General features: G+C 47.1%; 1 protein-coding gene across 1 annotated transcript; it reads left to right on the top strand.

Annotated features, from left to right (window-relative positions):
• The first annotated feature begins 992 nt into the window (after positions 1 to 992).
• LOC138574244 (forkhead box protein D2-like) lies at positions 993 to 18,037 on the top strand. The gene is made up of 3 exons (XM_069649397.1): positions 993 to 2,453; positions 9,311 to 9,483; positions 15,774 to 18,037. Exons 1-3 carry the CDS (start codon positions 1,473 to 1,475, stop codon positions 16,009 to 16,011), a joined length of 1,392 nt encoding a protein of 463 aa, XP_069505498.1. The 5' UTR covers positions 993 to 1,472; the 3' UTR covers positions 16,012 to 18,037.
• The last annotated feature ends 4,668 nt before the right edge of the window (positions 18,038 to 22,705 follow it).

The raw sequence follows: 22,705 nt of genomic DNA, 5'->3' as shown, positions 1-22,705 counted from the left end.
AGACGCAGCTTGCTTTGCGCATTTGCTGGTCTGACTGGCCAGGCCGTCAGAAAAGGTGCTATGGGGAGCAAACCCCTTTGTGAATACGGCACACACAGGCTTCGCACGCCGGGTGTGGTCAGCAGGTGGATCCGCGTGCACTGAGACATTTGCTCATGCAGGTTTTGCTTTGAGAAGTAGACTTCATGCAAAGTGCGATCATGTGCCCTGCGTGCCTACATAGGTGAAACATGCATGGAGGAAATATTAGTACATTGGAAAATTGACTTTATGTTTTGTATCCAAGCAAAATCTTTCTACACAAATTGTTGCCTTTTGGTCCATAGCTCTGTAATCCCATTTCAAATGCACCTTAATGTTTGCTGGCTGTTCCTTTTAACATGTATGCTATTTAATGTAGACAGTAAAGCTTGCTGCTCTGCTTTTTAGTTGGGTAAAGCTCAGAAACCACCCCCGCCCCACCTACACCCCAACATTATTGGCTATGCACTTCATCTATGATATGATAGGCTATTTATAATGCGCTTAGAAGGTTTCTAAGCCTGGGATCGAACCTGTGGCGCTCTTCTGTCGTCCTGATTCCAAGGCGAGCACTTTGTTCCTGAGCTATCCTCCCGATGAGCTATCTGAGTGGTTTAGCCTATTTTTATCACATTGTGGGGTTCAGTTTCCTTCTTGTAGCCCTTACATGTCTTGCTTTTCTTCAATGTTCAGAGTCACTAAGTCCCTTAGGGGGCGGGTGCAATTTTGAGTTGTACCCCATGTGCAGGGCCACTGATGATGGGTGGTTGCGGTAGGTGTGCAGGCCAGGGGTGGTAAAACGTCTTGCACTTGCAACAATAAGGAAGCGGAATGAAAGGGGGTGGGGGTTCTGCGCTAGAGCATTAGGTCCTGAAAGTCCTGGCCGTGTTGGGGATTAATCATTTTACATATTAGGCTTAAATGTGTAATCCGCTAAACCTGGAGCTTTGACAGATAAACAGGGTGCTTTGCAGGGGCAGCGCGTTTGTGAAAACACAATTAGCAAACGGGTGTGATCCGCAATCAGATGGAATTCTGTGGTGGAAGAGGAAAAACGGAGGGAGAACCGTGGAGCAAGCGCCTCCCGAGAGGAAGAGTAGGGGCCAGGCCTGGAGAGGACCCGAGGCTTGCCTGAGCGGGACACAGGTGCGCTGAACTTGTCCTGATGTTCTGAGAGGAAGCCAACGTCTCGTGTGTCCACGGGGAGAGCGCGAGGCACGAGGATTCGTTCACGGAGCCCCAGGAACGCACGCTGTCCGCAAAATGGGAGAGGATGCATTGCTGCGATAGCAGCCTATTGAAGGAAGAAGGCCCTGAGAGTGCCGAGGGAGGGACCAGGCTTGTTCCGCGAGATCTACACTGTCACATGCACTATACCTGGGGGGCGGTGAGTGGGGTTTGGTGCCTGCGCTGGTTCCTGCCCCCAGTTTCTGCCTCAGGGCCGCACCAAGATGCCCCTAGCCGACCGGCCACTTGGAGCCTCTTTCCTTATAGACGTTCTGCTTTTTGGCGAGGACAAAAGAGCCGAGAAGAATGTGGAAAAAGAGCCGCTCCCTGCCGCTAAGGAATCATTCCACAAGGAAGTCAAGCGTTTGTGGAGACCACTGAAAGAGCCCCAGCAACATCAAGCATGGGAGAAAAACACGGGGGACAATCTCGCAGGTGGAAAAGGGCTTGCAGACCTCCAGCAAGAAATACCACCGACCCTGGACCCCCAACAAGTGCCGCTTATGGGAGAGCAGAATCCTCAAAAACCACCCCAGGATGAACTCCTGACTTTCCATCAGCATGCAGCTGTGAAGCAGCCACACTCTCCCCCTGAGGGGAGCCACACACCCCATAGCTCTCAACTACAACCCCAAGACAAGCTCCAGACTCTCCATCAACACAGAGCAGAAAAGCAGTCACACTGTCCACCTCAGAGAAGTGGTACAGCCCAGAGCGACCAACAACAACAACCCCAAGCCAAGCTCCATACTCTACACCAACATAGAGTAGGTGAGCGGCGAAGGGATGGCCAAGTCCCACAGCAACAGCCGCACCCACAGAAACTGCAGGGTGGTGAGCCCCAGCAGCCCACACACTGCACAGAACCACAACCTCTTGCTGGGACAGGTTCTACTTCCAAACTACAGGATCCACAGTGCACAGCGCTACCACAGAAGCAAGAGGGATGGGACTCCGATGAGGCACCTGGCAGATCTCAGGAGGTGGAAACGGAAGCAGAAATCGATGGGCACCCTGAGGTGGGACGAAATGCAGAGCAGCAGGTTCAGAAGTGGGGCCGAGGATCCCAGAAGCCACAGGACAAGCCCAACCAATCCTACATCGCTCTCATCTCCACGGCCATCCTCTCCTCTCCCGAGAAGAAGCTGCTCCTCAGTGATATTTACCAGTGGATTATGGACAGCTACCCCTACTTCAAAAATAAGGTGAGTGGTGTGCTGCACCCGCTTGCCTCGTGCACCCCGTGTCCTAAGAGAATGGACTCGCCCGGGAAGCCTCCACCAGTACATTGCAGAGATGTTTCTACTGCAAGAAAAAGGCGCACGATTTGGAGTATCATCTATCGACTTGCGGCATGCATGGCACAAAGCCCATGCATTACTCTCGAAACATGCTCCAGAGCAAATGCTGGGCCTGCGCAGGCTGTTCAACACCCCACGGCAAGGTGCAGTACTCTTTCCACATGTACATACACACTCCTTGCATTCCTCTTGCAGCCAATCATAGCACCGTCCTTACTCCAAGAGTCTGCTGCATGCTATAGGTTCCTCTCCTATCACACACACAGTCCCCATACTCCCTGCATAATGTGCAATCCGATGCGTTCTTCCACACACAACACCCAATCCTTTGCAGAGAGAAAACGACTTCCGAGTCCATTTGATCAGTCATTCCTAGACCTTCCTTTATGCCAAGAGCATGGTGTGCCCCTTGCACATCAGCACACAATCTTTACATTACTCGCGAAACGCAACACTTGTCATGCTCAAAAGTAGAACACCGACCCTACCCGCTTGCAAGTCTGTGCCCGTCTTTCCCTCACTACCCTATATCCCTGCCTGGAACTCACTATAAGCCCTCACTCCACATCTGTAGCCGTACTCTTATTGCAACCGTTCGATTGTATCCTATGACCATTTCCCTTTGTACGTCGATCTATTGCATTCCAGCTAGGGCTACCGTATGTTAAACCCCCTGCATGCATGCATGCATGCATGCAGACATGCATGCATACTCAGCGCACCCCCCAAGGGCCGCAAACCGGTGGGGGTAGGTGTGGAGAAAGAACAACAACAAAAAAATACATTATTATGAGGGTATTTATTTGGCGCAGACCCCCCTTTGGCATGCAATGGAGCGCGTTACAAGTCACAGGGGCAAGCACAGAAAGAGGGGAGCAGGTTGCAAGGGATCCATACAAGGCAGCAATGAGAAAGCAACGGGGCAGGGGTTGGCTAAGGGCGGGCAATTAGGCAGCAAGGGATCTTCAAGCAACCAGGGGAGGAAATCAGGGGGACCAGATTGCACCGTCATTATTGTGCATTATTGTGCAATGCGTTCTGTGCATTTTTCAGCATACGCTCCATCCTGCAGGCCATTCCCACACAGTATATGAACCACAGGTGGAAACTCTGAAGCAGATTTTCCATGGAGTGTTTACCGGAGCGTGGCAGAAATCCTCAAGCTTCTCTGCTTGATCAGTTAGCCTGATACCCGCAGAGACACCGGACCTATCTTGCTCCATCTTCGTTTTGCAAAAGCAGGCATGGTCTATAGGGATTCATTGTAATGAAGGCCAGAATCTAGCCATCTCCACCATGCACACTTGCATGCATGCCGGAGATTCATGCAGATTGACCGCTGGATTCCTGTGTCTGATACTGCTTCAAGCATCGAAGCAGGGGATTCCGGCAGAGAGGGCCAGAACTGATGTTCTGCTGGATTCTCCGGCTGCATTAAGATAAGCTTGATAGCATTCATTCCTTATTCAAACATAGTCCATACACTCACTCCTCTAGAAGATATAAACGACCTCCCAATTACCTCTGTGTATCAAAGAGCACTTCCTACTGCAAGAGCAAGGTAGCCCCTACCTATTAATCCTGCAACTTCTCTTGCTCAGCCACATCCTACCATTACTCTCAAAGGTTCCATGTCATTTCATCAACAGTAATTACTTCATGGCAATGTACTGCAAAGTAATTACTTCGAAATGTTACTTCACATGTTGTCTTACTTTATTTTGGGGCCCCTATGCCCTCTTCCCCTTTATTACTACCCCTCCCCACCCCCTTTTAACACCTTAACCCTTAAATACCCACATTTGTCAAAGTAATTACTTCGTAGTAAATGGCCACCCTCTCAAATCACCCCGTCACATGCTCACTGGAGGTCATAGTGCACCTGCCTAACTTCTTCCAGTCAATCACCAAGATTTACACATACCCCAACTGCAAGAGCAAGGTGAGTGGGGTGCATTACTCCTTGCACAATGCATGCACCCTGCATGACCTGACTAGTCAATGCGCACACCCCATGCGTTTGGGCGAATGGGCATCGCAACCCGAGCTCCACAGAGTGTAAACTGCGGCTTAGCAACATTTACCAGGCAGTGCGTGATGTGCAGTACTCACTTGTGTATTGTAATGAGCAAAGTATACTTTGCAGGTGCATAAATTCACTGAGCTAACCACACTGCATATTAGACAGTAAGCCTGCTGCTTTCGGTAATGGGGCCGATAGCTTATTCGAGGAGTGTACTGAATGCTGGCTGTGTACTTATATGCCGGCTCAGGGGTGCTTAGGCGCCTATTTTAGTGAGCTACATTTAAACAGAAAAGCCAAAGATTCACACTAGAGGTCAATTGCAATACATTTATTCAGTTTTGCATGAAAACATTTGCAAGAGCTGCTTTGCGACTTACTATAAACAGGTGCACATTTGCACGAGAAAAGTACATTCTGACCCAGGCACTGATAAGGTGCATTCCAGACTGATGTGTCCCCGGCTGCAATCAGGCTCTGAGCAGGGAGGGGAGAAGAGGGATTTGGATGGATGCAGCATTGGATTTTTCCAATAGCAAACATGTTTTTGCACTGTAGGTTCGAGGAAAGTTACGTCACCTTGAGTGGCAGGCCCACCTGATAAAAGGTTGGCGCCACGGGCGCATGTGGGGTACTCATCGACGGGCTTTGCTTTGTGCACATGTAAAGCGCCCAGAACTAGCAGCATTCTCCTTTTTCTAGAGGTTCCTTGCTGGTCATATCTCACCTGCATGCTGACTGCAGAGAGGGGTGAAGGCCAGTCCCAATGGGAAAGCGTGGGCCAGGCACTAGGCTGAATTGGGTCGTGTTCAAGAGTACCTAGGAACGTAAGACTTTGTGCTATATGTACTAATGATTTATAACTCACATGATGTCAGAACATGACATACCTGAAATCCATTTCCTGCCTGGTCTTCACCAGTTGCCTATATAGATGCCCAGGCTGTCCGTCCCCTCATTCCCTTCCCAGTTTTCAGTGTGCAGGTCAGTGTTTGCGTGTTCCTACCCTGCAATGACCCCCAACCTTTCAGGTGCCTCAGAGATACCTGGGTATTCTCCATTGTGATGTAACAGTCATGTTAGGCCCAAAGGTGTAGCCAGAATTGTGTAACAAGTGGGGCCTGGAGCTAATGCAACCGGGCCCACCACAGTGACATTAACATCTGTAAATGCCCACACAGCACTGGTGAGTGGGCATTTACAGATTTTGGGTGGGCATTGCCTGCTAAGACCCTACCCTGCCTACACCTCTGCTTAGTCCACTGTATGTGTGCTAGACTCTGCTCTGCTACTTTCACAAATCTCTCGTACCCTTGGATCACTTCATATATGGCCCTTTTCCGCTATTTATTTACCTGTTTTTGGTAGCTCGACCCCATCCACTGAATGATTCTTTCTTAACTGTGCAGGCACAGGTCTTTCTTTTTTGGTGACCCTAGTGTGGTTGTACAGTGGCCAATTCCTGGTTCACAACATCTGGTGTCCTTGTTCACAACCTGCCATGTGCTTGTTCTCCTTGTCTTTGTTGAAGCCTCTGATGTCCTTGTCACTGTTCCCCGTGTCCTGTTGCAGGCCTTAATTATTCCCTTTTCTCATGCTCTCACTAAATGTGTAGTTTGTAATCTCAGTCCCTCGGATTCCAGTGTTCTTTTAATTTGTTCCCACGCTGATGGCGATCCTATGTCATTGGTTTCTTTTGCCTTTCTTACTAGTTTCACCATAAACTTGTAAGTGGCGTGCTGTGTTCAATGGTTGTTCAGGGAGGGTGTAGCCCCAGGCTATTGCTGCTCTTCTCTGTGGGTTTTCTGGCATGCTTCAGGCCAATGTTCTTAGACTTTCATGTCCTTTTCGCTGATCCCTGCATATAGGTCATAACCATGTCCTTGGGCTCTAATGTTCTCAATACTATCCCAGTCATGTTGTAGGGTCATGCTGGTGCTTCTCATTTCCACGCGTGTCTGTAGTGGTTTCTTTACCAGGGTGTAGGCTCTTGGCGAGGCCTCTCATGCCCTTCTGACTGGTGTCCCCTATCAGGTTGTAGGCTTATATCGATATCCCTCCTGCCCTTCTGACCTGTCTTTGTTGACGTCTCATGCCTGTCCCGATGTTCTTGTCAGATTGTTGACCCATGTCTTTTTCCTCTCATAGCCCTCTCACTGGCCTCTTTGCTCAGCTTGCAACAAAGTCCTTGATCTCTCATTCTTTTCACACTTTCCTCGTCAGTTTGTAGAGCCATGTCATTGGCCTCTGTTGCCATTCAGAGTGGTTTCTTTATCAGGTTGTATATCCCGATCATTTGTTTTCGTACCCTTCTCACTATTATTCAGCGTCTATGGACTCATGTCCTCTTGGCTGGTTTCTCTATTCTGTTGTAACCCCATGATAAACCATCTTATTCCTGCAGACTATTCAGTCCATTCAGTTTGTTTACTAGCAGTGATATCTCTTTTGCCCTTGATACTATTTTTTTCATCCGTTTATTGGACCAGTGGAAACGCCTCTCACACCCTTCTCGCTGTGTCCTCTGTTAGGCAGTTGGCCAATATTGGTGGACTCACTATCTATTCTCAGTGGTCTCTCTGTTAGTATGTAGACCAAAAACCTTGCCTGGCGATGTCCTTGCTCGGTTCTCAATTCTGATTGTAGAGAATTGTTCTTGGCCTCACTTGCTCTTCAAAGTAGTTTCACTTTCCAGTTGTAGGCTCGTGCTGATGACCTCTCACGGCCTTCTGATTGGTTTTTCTATCATTCTGTAGGATCGTATTAATGCCTCAAATACCCTTACTCTAGGTCTGCCAAGTCAAGCCGTAGGACCACTTCTTCAGGCTGTGGAAACATTTCCTTGGCCTCTTTTCTTTTTCTGTGGTTCCTTTCTCAGGTTGTACACGAATGTCCTTGTACTCTTATGTGCTCCTCCTTAGACTCTCAATTCTGGTTTTATACTAATGTGTTTGGTCTCTCTTCTGTTTCCTCACTGGAGTGTCCATCATGTTGTATGCTTACGTTGATGCCTTTCATGCCCTGGCCACTATTCTACGCAGCAAACCAGTGCCAATGTCTCTCAAGTCTTTCTCGTTGGTTTCTCGATTTGGGTTGTAGGCCCATGTACTTGGCCAAGCCTGACTTTTTTATTGGTTTATCCATGAGGTTGTAAGTGATCCATTTCTTCTCGAAGCTAGGTCAGCAACCAAATAAATACCCTAATAATAATAATTATAATAATAATACAGCGCACAATGTCTATGGCCTCCAAGCCATTCCCACTGGTTTTACTGTTTGGTGGCAGGCTCATGTTGATGACCTCTCATATTTTTCTCACTGTTACCTGTGTTCAGATTGGAACAAAGTCCTTGGTCGTTCATGCCTTCCGCACTGTTTTCCTGTCAGGCTATAGAACCATGATGTTGGCTTCCCTTACTTTTCTGATAGGTTTCCTCATTCGACCGTAGTTCTAGGTCCTTGTCATGTCATGCTCTTTTCACTAGTTTCTCAGTTCAGGTTGTAGACCCATGTTCCTGACCTCTCCTTCTCTCCTCACTGGTTTCTATGTCCATTTATAGGATCATGTCAATTACCTCTCATGTCCTTGTCACCAGTTTCTCCATCATGTTGTAGGCTCAGGGCAATGCTCTGATTCTCTCACTACAAGTTTCCCCATTCAGGCTTTCAGACCATTTATGTTGCCCATCTTTACCCTCTCTGTGGTTTCTCTGTCAAGTATTAGACTTGTGTTCTTTGCCTCTCTTTCATGCTTCTCACCGCCTCTCCATCAAGTTGCATGGTCATGTTGATACCTCTCATGGCCTTCTCACTTTTTTATACATTTCGGTTTTAGGCCCATTCCATTGCCTGGCAGGCTTTTTTCCCTTGTGTGTTCATAAGCTTGTGTATTCATAAAGTCGTTGATCCACTCAGTTGGGCTCATTATATGTTTGGTAGTATCCCGCCGGTAAATCCGGCGGATACTTCCAAGCGGAATTATCATTACCGGCACTTGAACTGCTCAAATTACCGGCAGATTCCAAGTGCCAGTAATGGTAAGTTATTCCCCATTCCACAGAGTCCTGTAGGACTCCATTGGGGGATTGTTGGTATAACCGGAACCAGTAATAACGGTGCCGGTAATACCGGCTGTTTTTTGCCGGTGGGTGCCTGAGTTAAACGACTAGTTTGGCAGTGCAGGACAAGTTGCAGAAATCGAATTGTCACCACTTCTTCCCGCACACCGCACACCGCCAACCTCGCAATGAGGCCCAGTGTCTTTACCACTGGTTTCTCCTTCAAGTTCCAGGCTCATGTTGATGACTATACCCTGAGCCCCTGAGGCCCATGCATATCTTTCTCCAACCATCAGGTTGTGGGTCCATGGTTAGAGAGAATCCAAATATGCGGGGCAGATTTATTGCAGATTTATTAGGAGCAGAGACTTTCACAATTCTATACAGATTTTAGAAATCACCTGCATATTTTGAAATGTTTGGAATGTTCCACCGGATTTGCCCTCTGTAACTATGGAATGTTGGACCCTTCAGAAGTATGAAAATATTTCTGTACATTTGGACTGCTTCTACCCATCTCTTTGTTTTCTCATGGCTTTTTCACTTGTTTCTCTGTATGGTGGTAGGCGCATGTTGATGCTTCTCCTGCGATTCTCAAAGTGGGGCTGATCAGTGTTTGCACTCCTGGCATTGGTCTCCAACTCCTTTCTCAATGGTTTCTTTATTGTTGTCTTTTTCAGGAGAGAAGCTGGCGTAATAGTGTCCGACATAACCTGTCCTTGAACGAGTGTTTCATCAAAGCTGGTAGAAGCGATAATGGCAAAGGCCATTACTGGGCCATCCACCCAGCCAACCTGCAGGACTTCTCCAAAGGGGACTACCACCGGCGGCGGGCCAGGCGGCGCATCCGCAGGTCAGCACTTAGAAGGGCACTGGTATTGGGGATGGCAAGACTCATGGCTACTCCTATTTCTGACATCACAGCCATGCATCATCCACAGTCAGAGTCCCTGTATTGTTCACTGGTTGCTTTGAGCCCACTCCTCGGTTCCTTAAATATTGTCATGTTTTATAAAATACACATTAGTCACGGCCAAAATGTGCACTGATTTTGAAACATTTTGGGAGTATCCACGTGCAAAGTGATAGTAATAGCACCAAAGTTTTTCCAGGCTCCTGGAAGCTGACTAAGGAAAACGGGTGAGGAGACCAGAGGGGTAAAGGCAGAAAACAAATTAAGATGCTTTTGACTTACCGGCCAAAGACCAACTTTAGTTCTGGTAGGGTAGGAGCTGGGCTTTAATCCAATTATGCCCCCGGCCCGGTAACATATTGCAGAATAAAATAAAACAAAAAGTGGTGTGATTTTTTTGTTGATTAAAAAAGTAGTGCGAAAACATTTAATGCATTTACATTTCTAACGATAGAGATTTTGTTCGAAAAGCAGATTTCCATTTTCAAATTGTACAGAATTAACCTATTGCCCAAACTTACTGAACCCGTGGCAGAGATCAGCACATCATTTAAAATTCGATGGTTTGAATACTTCTGAGGTCAATTTCTATTTGTTGTTATTTATAGAGGCATAGGGAGTGGCTTCCGGTTGCTGTGATCCTAGGCATAAGGGAGCGGTCAGAGTACCAGGTCAATAACAGAAGGCTTTCTGGCACAACTAGGCTTTCTGTTGCACCTGAAAACGGGGGGGGCCGGACGAACAGGAGCAACTTTCAAAAGGAAGAGTATTCCACAGGGCAGGGAGTGCGAGAAGTGAACTCTTGGAACCACCAGAAGCCTGAGCTAGGAGGAATGGTGGGATGTGTCAGGGGACCAGGGAATTACTCTTCTGGACAGGAAAGAGGGGACTCTTCTGGGAGGACAACCGAAAACCGATGCACAAGGTTTTAAATTACATTCATAGTAGGATAGGAAGCCAATGGAGTTTGGCCGCTGAAGAGGAGCTATGTGCAGAAGAATGGGGCCCAAAGCCAAAGCAGACAGCTGAGTTTTGGGGATCTGCTGAAGCCTGAGCTGGGAATGTGGGAAGACCGAGAAAGAGGGAGTTGAGGGCAGAGGAGGAGGATTTCCTCGCTGAAAAGGCAAGGAAAGGGATTATTTGGCAGAGAAGGCGCAAGTAGTGCCAGCACGAGGAGCAAACCTGGTCATTCTGCAGGAGAAGTGAAAGCGAAGCTTTGGATTGAACACATCATGGATATTGTCGCCTCTGTAAACAGAGGGGGGATGTCTTAGAGACAGCAAAGTTCCTTATTAATGAGTGTGAAAAGATATCCGTATTCCCTGCATTGCTATTTCCGAAATTTGTCCGCAATGTTGGAAAATTGGATCCCAATTTGTTATGGTGTCCATTCCTGAATGGTAGCCAAACCTCGATGATAATTGCATGCATTCATTTGATATCTTCACGATGTGAACTTTTAGGTGGGAGAATTGCATGTTTCATATTTAGATAATGTAAGATCATATTTTATTCTAAATAATGTAAGATTATATTTATTTGAATGGTTTATATATTGTTGTACGATTGTCTTTTACATTATTTTGACCATAACGGTTTTATTTTAAACCGTATATACTTAATTAAAAAAGCAAAGAACAGGGCAAAAACCGTGAGTTCCAGAGGCGCAGAGTTCCACCAAAACAACATCTGTCTGGCTCCAGTTGAGCATGAAGGAGTTCTCAGATCAAATGGGATGCAGCTGACCTGCAAGACTGGATCTCTCCTTGCAGACTGGCAAGACCTTGGCTGTTATCAATATAAAAGTGTATCAAGTGACACCGTACGAGGAGATGAGAGGCGAGGGGTTGGAAATGAACATGATAGGTGAAAGGGAAGGACGCTAGGAAACAACTCAACTGAGGGGGAGGCAGGATGAAGAGAACCACAGGATAGAAACAAACAGAGCAATTGGAAAGAAAAGATGAGATCCAAGAGGTCACACTACTCCAACGTACAGCCTGCCAAGGAGGATGCCATGGTCCAGGGTATCGAAAAATGGCAGGTATTCCAGCATTACCAAACCAGTGGCACTTCCCGCATTTGTAGTCAGTCGAAAATATCACCCGGGGTAGAAAGAAGAGCCGCTCCATCCCATGGTCAGGGTGAAAGCCTGTTTGAAAAGGGTGGAGAAGAGATTGAGTCTGACCAACGATTTGAATTTGGACAGCGGCAGCATTTGTGAGGAGTTTGGCCAGAAAAGGGATTAGAAAAATGGGATAGAAATTGGCTGAGTTTAAGGGGTTCATGGAAGGTCTGTTTGGAGGAGGAGGGCGACAACAGTCTATTTAAACAGAGGGGGACAGGGCCTCGAGAGGAAAGGAATTGACCACAGAAGAAAGTCTGCGGTGGCTTGCTTTCTCTCCTTTCCCTGTTCTCTGAGCTTGTGTATCTTGGAATGCCTGCCTCTGGAATGTCGAGTGAGTGTTTGAGTGTTTCCTGGGTGTCAGTTGAAGGGGAGCTGCCTGGATGAGAGGGTGCCGGTGGATGTCTCTATATGTCTTCTGCATTCTATGTTGGACACCCGCTATGTCTTGGGTTTGGGTCGACCTGTGCCAGTTGTGTTGGTGGTGGGGGTCTGGAACACCACAGTGGTTTAAAGGTGTAGTAGGGTTTCCCACCTGTGGATTGACATTTTGGGGATGGACACCTGATACCCCTGTGGGGGTGTTTTACTCCAATCCTTGTGTATGTCGGCGGTGGGTGCCCGGTACCTGGATATGTGGCATTTGTGGTCATTTTTTTAAGGGCATGTTTGTCCTTGCTTTGGAGGTGTGGAAGGTCAGTGTGTCCTTGTGTGTGTTTGGTGCGTTTATTGCAGTTCACCACTTTGTTGATGGAAGGGCGAAGGAAGAAGTACAAGTAGTTGTGTCGTTGAATACGTTTGCGCTCGGAGTGTTTTGGGGCTGGTTCCTGTTTAGTTTGTTGTTTTCCTGCTCTAGGGTCCACCTGCGAGGGCTGTTGAGTGGTTTGGTGAGTGATGGTTTTCCTGTGCTTTTGCATGCAAGACGTTGTGGGTTTTCGGTGGTGTTGGCATTTTGTCTGGTGTTCTGAGTGAGGAATGGAGTGATGTAGAATGAGACTTTTTGGTGTAATTGTCAGAATTTAGTATGGTCCTGTTGTTTCTCCATTCCGTGCCCTTTCTCTTGTTTTGTTATAAGGAGGGAGATGTGTTGTGTCTTACTGTCCTCTCCCTGTGCTGTGAGTATGTGTGACATGGAATGCATGTGGAATGCCTGCCTTTGGAATGCTGAGTGAAAGTTTGTGTTTGAGTGTGCCCTGGGTGTCAGTTGAAGGGGAGCTGCCTGGATGAGAGGTTGATGGTGGATGTCTCTGTGTCTTCTTCCTAAATGTGTTTACCTGTTACCTGTGATCCTGTACCTGACACCTGAGTAATGAATGTACTCACCCCACCATGGCCTCCCTGTGTCTAGACTGAAGCTTCACAGATAGGTGTAGGGCAAGGATGGAGACATTTGATGGGAAAGGGGCCCAAAGGAGAACCCAACTTCATTTTAAAGAACAGGTTGATAAGTGCCGAGAGTTCAAGTGGAGTGCAATTGGAAAGGACCTGACAACAGGAGGAAGGCAGAGTGGCCATGGGGTTTGGAGGATGTCAAGGTGAGGAGCAACAAGATGCACTCTGACCTCAAAAACCAGAATCATCGTCAAAATTAAACAGAAGGAACGACAGTAGAAGACGCAGCACGGGAGAGGAAAGTTGGTTAAAAATGGAAAACAGTTTTTTTGTGTGCATTGCTCACAGTTCGATTTGGTAAAAATAGCATGTACGTTTATCTTTTCGAATCACAGGAAAGGTGAGCGATATAGACTGTTTTGGAAAAACAAAACAGTTTTACGAAAGGTACCAGACATGGTTGGCTCACTTTGGGGCAGTTTTGAGGATAGCCAGTTCTGAAGTGACCCATTTAGGGCAAGAAGATGTAATATTCTGTACAGTAAGTATGGAAGGAATGAGAGAGTAAAGAGCTGAGGTGATCCAGTGGTTAAACTCAATGGATCCCATCTCGGGGTCAGGAGTGGGAGAAGGAAGAATGCTGTAGAGGTGGGGTTGGGCGTTGAACCCGTACAGAGAAGGTGATACAGAAATGGTCGGTGCTGGCGAGGGATGGATGGTTTGACTGGACTATGGAAAGAAGAGCTCGCGATAAGGTCAAGCGTGTGTCCAGTAATGGGGTTACTCTACAACTAATTGAGAAACATGGAACGGGGACATGGTGTTAAGGGCTGAATCAACCATTTGCATGAGAGGAGATTTGGCCAGATGCTGAAGTCACCCAGAAATACCAAAATGGAATTAGAGGATTCCAAAAAAGGAGATGGAATCAGCAAGAGTGGAGGAAGGGCTTGCAAGAGCAGGAGAGGGTAAAGATGGAAGGGGGTAGCAAAAGAGGAAGACCACACAAACAGAATAACTCAGTAGGAGAAAGAGAGAGGGAGCAGAGGAGGTTGAAGAGATCGAGAGAGCAAGACAGGCAGAATGGAAAGCAAGCAAAGGACATATCTGAGAAGACAGAAAAGAAAGAGAGAAAGAGATTTAAAGAGAACGACTGCACTGCGTGGTGGAACAGTGAGGAGGCCAGAGAGTGGTAAGAAGGGAGCGAAGATAGACAGTCAAAGAAAGGATAGCAATAGCAGCAAGGAGGAAAGAGGGGAGAAAAGAGAAGAGCTGATGGGAGAAGAAAAGTAGTGTAGGGCAGTGTAAAGGTTTAAATACCGAGATTCTACACCATGTGAAAAATGACCCATAGATGGCCCGGTAGAATAACTAGCTCAGAAAAGCCCACACTGCAAATTGGGGGACAGGAGCTATTTCATCTCAGGATCCAACACCGGCAACCATCTGTCCTCTGACCAACGTCAAGATCACCTGAGGCCCCACGGGTGTGGAGGGGCCATGTTTGCCACAAGACCTGGAGGGCCCACACAACATCCTGATAAGCCCATCCGAAGGCAACAAAGAACCCGCAAGGTGCCAAGGAAGAAGTGCGGGCACTCAGAACCCCAGAGACTGTCAGTGACTGTTTGCCACAGGTCAGAACACCATCCTAAGAAAAACCAATTCATTTGCACCCATTCCTGAATCCCCATTGGTGGGCTCACTCAGACCTAACCCCATGTTATTCAGTCTTATCCAGTAGAGCCAGTGAAGAGATACTTTGGCTTTGAGTTGGCTGAAGATACCTCATCGATGCCAAAAGGGCATAAATTCTGAACGGATGTTTCCATGCCTTTTCCTTCTCGAGCTTCTGAATCCCCGGGTGGCTGGGGCTTGGCTGCAGTTTTTGCTGGAGATGGAGGGTGCCTTAGTGAGGTGGGCAGGTGTTTTGGATGCCATTGATTTGTAGATTTCCCATTTATTAGGGGTGCTCATATGGGTGGCACTGCTGTGAGGGCTGTTGATGACTTAGGCTAGCCTTTAGAACATTTCCAGTGTCAAGGTGGGAGGAAATAAGAGATTGTATAGCGTCATGGAATGTGAAATGGCGCATTGGGAACCATTTTAAAAAGCAGTGTTGAACATTGGAAAGACATTTTCATGGACAAATTGTGGCTAAAGGATTGCTAAAAGCTGGGAAGGGTCAACTGGGAAACGGTAGGAGATTAGGGAGTTTTCAAGACAAGTGTTGGGGAGCTGTCATTGAATAGCAGTGGGGAAACACTGGAAAGAGGACATTGGGACGCCTTTGAAAGAAAGCATTGGGAAGAGGTCTTTGGGGTCTTTGGAAAGAGAACATGGACACGAGCATACATCGATCCTTTCTATTCCCTTTTACATTTATAGCATCAGTGTATTTGAAGAGTGGGCCTTGCAACCATGATCTGATAGGATCCCCTTGGGGAAAAGTGATCTTTTGAATCCGATGCCTACTAGCCTTGGCCTCTCTAGTGAGAGGTTCAAGGAATGTGCAGCAACTAGTGCTGAACTATGTGCGCGCGGCTGTTCACATGCTCACCACAAACTGCCTCAGACTTCCACAATCGCTTCACGCAGGCTGCTGAGCAGCTCCCTTTTGATAATGAATTGTGGTAAGCGATTTGAGGAATGGCCTAACATCTGCATCTTAGCCTTGAAAAACTCTTATGTGACAAGAGAATGGACTCGCTTTCTAGTCCCTCTTTTTCTTTTTAATGTTTAACACAACTGTATCTCTGTCTTGCGTTTTCAGATTGGCGACGAACCTCAACTACTTCCACCCTTATGCTGTGTATGGCATGAGTTGCTGTGCAGGGCGCTACTGCTTGCCTTGTCCCCCTTACGTGTCTTCAAACTTCATCGGCTCCCCGCAGCTCTGTCGGTCAGCATGCCCTCTGCCTCCCTCTGGGACATCTGCCCAGCCTCACAGGCACCTGGAGAAGCAGCTCCCCTGGGCATGGAATCGACCACCGCATTTTTTGCCGATATAGCCCTACTTGTAGAAGAGACGAATCGGACATGTGTGTGAGTGAGACTATTTGCGTAGCGCACATCCGTACCAAATGCCATCTATGCACAGGGTCGTGGATCTGGATGGAGAAACCTAACTCAGGTTGCTGGAATCTGAAGAGGAAGGTGTCTAGGATTTCAGAGAGATGGGTCTTAAACAAATGCCTGATCCTTCCACTAAGAGCTACATCATTAGGACTCTGGTCTGTTCCGGACCTGTCCGCAAAAGGCTATCTAGTATTATAGTCACTTCCATTTTAACTAAAGTTCAGTGCCTCCTGTAAACTGAACACACTGAAGGTGCAAAGATCTTGTTCAACCAAACATTACCACATTTTCCAAAGGATGTGATTTGGTTGTCCAGCAGCTGCATCTAGATTGCTAAGATCCATCTGTTTCTACAGCTTTGTGCCCGAAGGATTTTGGAACACCCCAGCTCTTGAGGAAGTGCTGGCTGTGTATTGACCACGTAAAGGTGTTCAGAGAGAACACTTTTATAAAAGTCCCAAACACTGATGAGCGTTTCACTTCTACAAGCAAATCATTTATTCTCTAAGCATTGAGTAAACGGTTTAGCAAATGGTCCACGACTGTTTATTTAGCTAACTGACATTTTCTCTGCCGTATACATCCCTGGTTATGGCATTTTGGAAGCCGTTTGCTTTCCTAGTCAATGCTTGAGTAATGCCTTTCGTGTTGGCAAGGGATGAGCTTACCTGCGTTGATAGCACAGATATCTTCATGCATTGGTGTCCTCGGCAGCTGACCCAATGATACCCAAATGCAAAACTGGCTGACAGAAAGAAACCTTCCTGCAGCGACAAGTCAATTGCTTTCAGCATCATGTCACCCATTCCTGGAAGGTTCGTATTCCCAAGAAAACTCATACGTCCTGGTACCAGCTTGCTCTACACACTAACCTCAGACTTCAAGACTGTCATGGCATCCTTCCTGCTGGTACTGGCGAACGTCTCCCCGCATGCTGCAGCCCATCTCTTCAAAGGAGCAAAGAAACCAACCACATCCCCAACCTATTTCCCAGGAACTGTCCTAGCTACAAACACAGGCCAGTATCCGCATGAACATAGCGTTCATTTCGTACAAAGCAGTGAAGTCCAAGGCAAAAACCTACCCGGCCGATCCATTCGCTACTTGCAAAGGCTAGCCAGAGACGTAGACATGGTAAGGCCTGAGTGGGCAAGGCCCACCCGAAATCTGGAATTGGCCACTCAGAGCGGTGTGTGGGCATTTACAGATGTTCATGTTACTGCGGTGGGGCCAACTACATTAGCTTCAGGCCCCACTAGTCAATCCTGGCTACGCCTCTGACCGGCTAGTGCAAATCAACAAGCCTTAACTTCACCAAGCTGGAAAGGAAACAATGCAAGAACGTTTCCCCCTGATTGAATATCAGAGTCTGGAGCAACACCCCAACGCAGATCGGGACAGCTCCCACTGCAGCGCACTACAGAAAGGAAATTAGGTTTCTACCCTCCTATGAACATCATGTCCCTATTAAGCAGGGACCTTGCAGTGTCCCCTTCATTCTTCAACCCCCCCCCCCCCCACACACACTGGTGTACGCTTTGATCTACTTATAGGGCTCGTTCGCTGCCCAGATGTGTTTGCTCTACAGAAACCAACGTACATATATATATGAATGCGAAAATTTGAAGACTTGTTTGTATAGTCTGGCAAACATGGGTCACTAAGCAAATGGGGCAATTTCGATGTGGTTAGTTGTTGCTATTACCCCTCGCCTGAAGCACTGTCCGTATCAAGACAACCATGAGACACTGATGGTTTGCAGCCCCAGCCTAGGTCCTGATGCCCTGGGCTGGATGAGTCTAGCCATGGAAGGGGGGCGGGGCCTATGAACTTGGTTAATAGCTATGGGGAAAGCTGCTACTCTTTATCCTGTTTTTCAATCCCACCTATGCAGTTTGATGCAGACTAGAAAAATGCACTTCGAACTTTATTTTCACTAGTAAAATTGTTTGCACAAAGTGTCCATTTATTTTTTTGGTGTTGGCGTACTCTCCAATGGTTTGAAACAACCGGCCAACACATACCAGTCCGTGTGATATGGAGTGAATAGATGCACACTTGCAGAGACCATGGCACCTCATACGCAACCCACTGCGCCCACCGAACACATCCTCACGCGTGTCTCCCATCCCTTTGCGGTTGCCTTGACTCTCTCATGCAGTCTCAAACTCTGTTGTCAGGGCACTGGAGTAGGGCAGGGCACTGCAGTAGTGTTATTAGTGCACTAGAAAAGGGTATTGTGCTTTGTCAGTGTTCCCAGGGCAGTGCGCTTTAAGCAGTTTCTATCTGACACTGTGAGAGGCAGTGGCGTGTCCAGACTCTTTTGACTGGGGTCGCTCAAGTGGGGCACTGGCTTATGCAGGGGGGGGGGCATGAAGTACTGGTGCACACACACATAATGATCATAGTTTAGGATAATGGGGCTGCACCTGGGATGGCCAATCAGATTCCAGGGATAGCACGTGCCACCCCAGGCCACTCCCAGACACGCCACTAGTGAGAGGGCTCCGAGTGTTGCTGGTAGTTTCAGGGCATGGCAGTCCTGCAATTCCAAAGGTGTGGTTTGCATTTTGTTGCAGTAAATCTGGGACATCAGTGCAAGTGAGTGTCAGTTACTGAATTTCTGGTCACTGGGGCACTGGATCAGGAACCCGCCCTCCATGCCACGCTCTTGGAGGCATGGCAGATCTCTGGGTGGATCACAAGTCCTGGGCTACATTTCCAGCCGCTCAAAGTGGAGTGTGTGGGATGAGGTTGGAGTTGCGTGTGCTGGGCGGGGAATGTTAGGCTCGGCTTCCAGCTTTACGAGGGGTGGTGATATTTGGCCATGCAAGTAGGGCACTGGTGTCTGGAGCCGTTTGTTCAATTTTCACTTTTTGGAAGGTTGCTAAGAGTTGAGGGAGGGTGGGATCAGCAGTTCAGGTCTTCAACATTTCTCTCTACAAATGTTTTTGTATTTCTTTGTATTTTATTTGTATTTTATAAAGCGCCTTAAACCACGGTGCTGTACAAAGGATCAAAAATGGTACAATAAAAATGAGTAAGCAAAACAATTCAGAAAACAATCCATCAGGGATATTGCAGCAGATGAGACTTCAACCACCCACAGAATAATGAATAGACAGAAATAGAGCAGAGAGAGTAAGGCAAAGCATTCCAGTAAAGAGGAGCAAGAGGCTCAAAAGAGTGAAAACGAGACTGAGCACAAGGAGGACAAAACTGGGAAGAAGAGCAAAGAGAGCGGGAAGGAGTATAGAAAGACATCAAGGCAGTACGATAACTAGGAGCAAGACCATGAAGAGATTTGGAAAAAAGACAAAGAAAATTAAACCTAATTTGAGTATGAAAGGGTAACCAAACAAGATATGCAAGTGAACAAGAAATAGAGTCCCGAAATGGGAGAAGACATAGAAGGCGGATAGAAGAATTGAATACGGATTTAAGAGGAGCAAGATGAGATTTGGGGAGCCCAAGGAGGGCAGTAGAGCAATAGAAAAGTCTAGAAAAAATTAAAGAAATGAGAAGTTTAGATGCTTCAAAAGTAAGGAAAGGACGAACTTTACGAATATTGTTCAGATGGAAATGACAGGAACGAGATGTTAATGAAATATGGTGAGAGAACAGGAGATTAGTATCAAAGTAAAGACCAAGATTTCAGGCCGCAAGTGAAATTGAGAGCCTAGATGGGAGAAAAAGAATAAAAGAAGGAGAAGGAGGAGGAGGAAGGGTGTTAGCAGGAAAGAACAGATCTTCAGTCTTCCCGGCATTAAGCGTAACATAGTGGAAACACATCCAAGATTTAATAGCAACTAGACAAGCGGAAAGAGTATGATGAGTTTCAGGAGAGAGTGAGGAAAAGGAAAGAAAAAGTTGAGTGTCGGCGTAAAAGTGGTGAGATAGCCCAAAGCAAGAAATGATAACTGCAAGAAGAGAGATATAACGAGAGAATAGAAAAAAGCCCAAAACGGACCATTGGGGCACACCATGGGTAAGCGGGAAAGATTTAGAAGACTTGCCGGCTCAGGAAACTGAAAATGTTCTGTGAAAAAGATAAGAATAAAACCAAGATAGAACAGAGCCTGTGAGACCAAAAGAGGAAAGGGAGGCCAAAAGTAAAGAGTGATCAACAGTGTCAGAATCAGCAGATAAATCTAGAAGGATAAGAAAGGATGAATGTTTAGAGTATTGCACAGAACGAAGAGAGTTCAACACTGAGAGAAGAGCAGTTTCAGTGGAGTGAAGAAAACCAGAGTGGAATTGTGGAAGAATAGAGGAGTTGGAGACAAAAATAGAAATTTGAGAGTACACTAGCCGTTCTAGTAGCTTAGAGAGATAAGGTAGTAACGAAATAGGACAAAAATTAGAAACAATCAGAGAATCAGCAGTAGGTTTCTTTAAGATTGGAATGATCGCGTGTGCTTAAAAGACGTAGGAAAGAGAGAGAAATGTTGAAAAAGGAAGTAAGATAAGGTACAAGAAAGGGATAGACCTTAAGAATGAGGAATCTGGTCCGCTGGGGATGCACTAGGGTGAGCTTTAGCTAATAGAAGGGAAACTTCAGTATTAGAAATCGGGGATAAATGCGCAATAAAAGTAAGAGGGGCATAGACGGGAGGAGTATCAGCTTTAGGTAAGTTGGATGCTTCAATGTCATTAAGAAAAGAGGGTACTTTGGAGGAAAAGAAATGAGCAAAGTCAGAAGCAGATAAGATAGAGTTAGTAGAATGATCAGGAGTGGGAAGAGACAAGAGTCAAGCACGAATTTGAAAATACACCTGGGATGGGATATTTGGAATATAACCCCAAGCCAGCATAATTAATGGTGTGGGAGGGGGCCGGGGGGTTCAAGAAAGTCATAGTCAAAAACATCAGGAGAGCCACAGGTTGCACACTCTTCTCCGAGGAACTTTCAAAATCTGCAAGGAGCTGGCCAATCCCGCTGCACTTTCCACCTCTACTGTTCCCTCCCAGGCCCTCTGAATGGCTCTTGCATTTCATTTCACCACTAAAACCCAGGTCATCCTGTCTATTCTCTCCACTTCCTCTACCTCCTCTTCTGCTCCCTCTACCCCTTCAATCCCCTGTCCGGCGGTATCTCCTCTTCCTTTCTCTTCCTTCTCCCTGTTCACTCTTGATGATGTTTCTAGACAAGTCCGATCTATGAAAGTCTTGTCAAAGCAGGTGCTCCCCTGCTCCTCCAAGTACTACATCGACACCCTTGCTTGAGCCTTTGCCGATTTCTGCAATCACTCTTTTGCCACTGGAACCTTCCCCTCCCCCTTAAGCACTCCCTTGTGCACCCCCTCCTTAAGAAGCACTCTGCTGATACTTCCTCTCTGGGAAAATACCGCCTGAACTCCATCACTCCTTTCCTGGGCAAACTCCTGGAAATGCTGGCCATCTCCTAGCTTAATCTACATACTGAATCTGTTGCTTGTCTCCATGACCACAGTCTGGCTTCAGAGCAGCCAGAAGCATGGGAACTGCTCTCCTGAACACCTGTGAAGAATTGCTCTCTAATCTAGACTCTAACCTTCCTACTGTACTCATTCTCCTTGATCTATCGTCTGCTTTCGACACGGTCAACCACGTCTCCATGACAACCTGGGTATCACTGGTCAGGCCCTAGCTTGGGTGACCTCCTTTCTCTCTGATCGACCCTCCCAGGTCCAACCTGGGTCCTTCCTCTCTTCTATCTCTCTCTCTACATGTGGTGTTCCCCAGGGGTCTAACCTCTCCCCCAGGCTCTTTGAACCACTACCTGGCACCTCTGGCCCACTGCATCTCTACTTTCTGTTCTAACTTTTGTGTTATGCAGATGACACTCAGCTCTCCGTCAGACTCCCCTTAGCCTCCTCTGCTCCTTCTCTCATATCTGTTGTCTGTCTGCAATTCAGGAATGGTGTGCCTCCAGCGTTCTGTGCCTTAATACCAGTAAGACTGAGATCCTCCTCATTGGGAAACCTGCTCTCACCTTCCCTCTCTCACTCTGGCCGCTGTAAGGAAGGCATGGTATCAAACAGTAAGACAGACATAAGTGCTCACAGTTCAAGGGTGATTATTGAACTTCAATCAGGTTTGAAAAATGAGTATCTAATCCACTCGAGCTTAGCACAGTCTCTGGCTTCTATAGCATGAGATTGCAGTTCAAATCTCAGCATGAAGGCCTTCTGTGCCAAAGTATCTTGTCATTCAAAGTCTCTTACTTCAGAGGGCCTGATGCAACAAACAAACACTCAAAAGCTCCTTTCCCTTCAGAGTTCTCATATACAACTTCTTGGGTGATTTTTAATTCACCCGGGTCCCTCTCCTCCCAGCTCAGACCCCTTTTAACACACAACACTTTCTCGGTTGATTCACTGTTCACCCTGGATTCCCCTCTGCCGGGTTCAGACCCACTTTAACAGCAAGCGTTCAACTGATCTTCCTCCGCTAGGCTCGGACTAGCTCGCTCTACTTTTTCCAAACTTTCTTTACTTCCGAAATCAAAGACTTTCGATTGTGCGTGGGATTTTGCTCATCCCGCTGCAGGACCACTTCAATTCACAATTACTCGCTCTTTTCTTGTTGTGCTCTCTCTCTTACTTTCATTTAGCCAATTCTCAGCTGACTACCTTACAGAGACTT

This window comes from Ambystoma mexicanum, chromosome 1p (assembly GCF_040938575.1).
Source record: "Ambystoma mexicanum isolate Mex_15411 chromosome 1p, UKY_AmexF1_1, whole genome shotgun sequence".
NCBI classification, from domain to species: domain Eukaryota; kingdom Metazoa; phylum Chordata; class Amphibia; order Caudata; family Ambystomatidae; genus Ambystoma; species Ambystoma mexicanum.
This window is presented reverse-complemented; position numbering and strand designations above follow the sequence as displayed.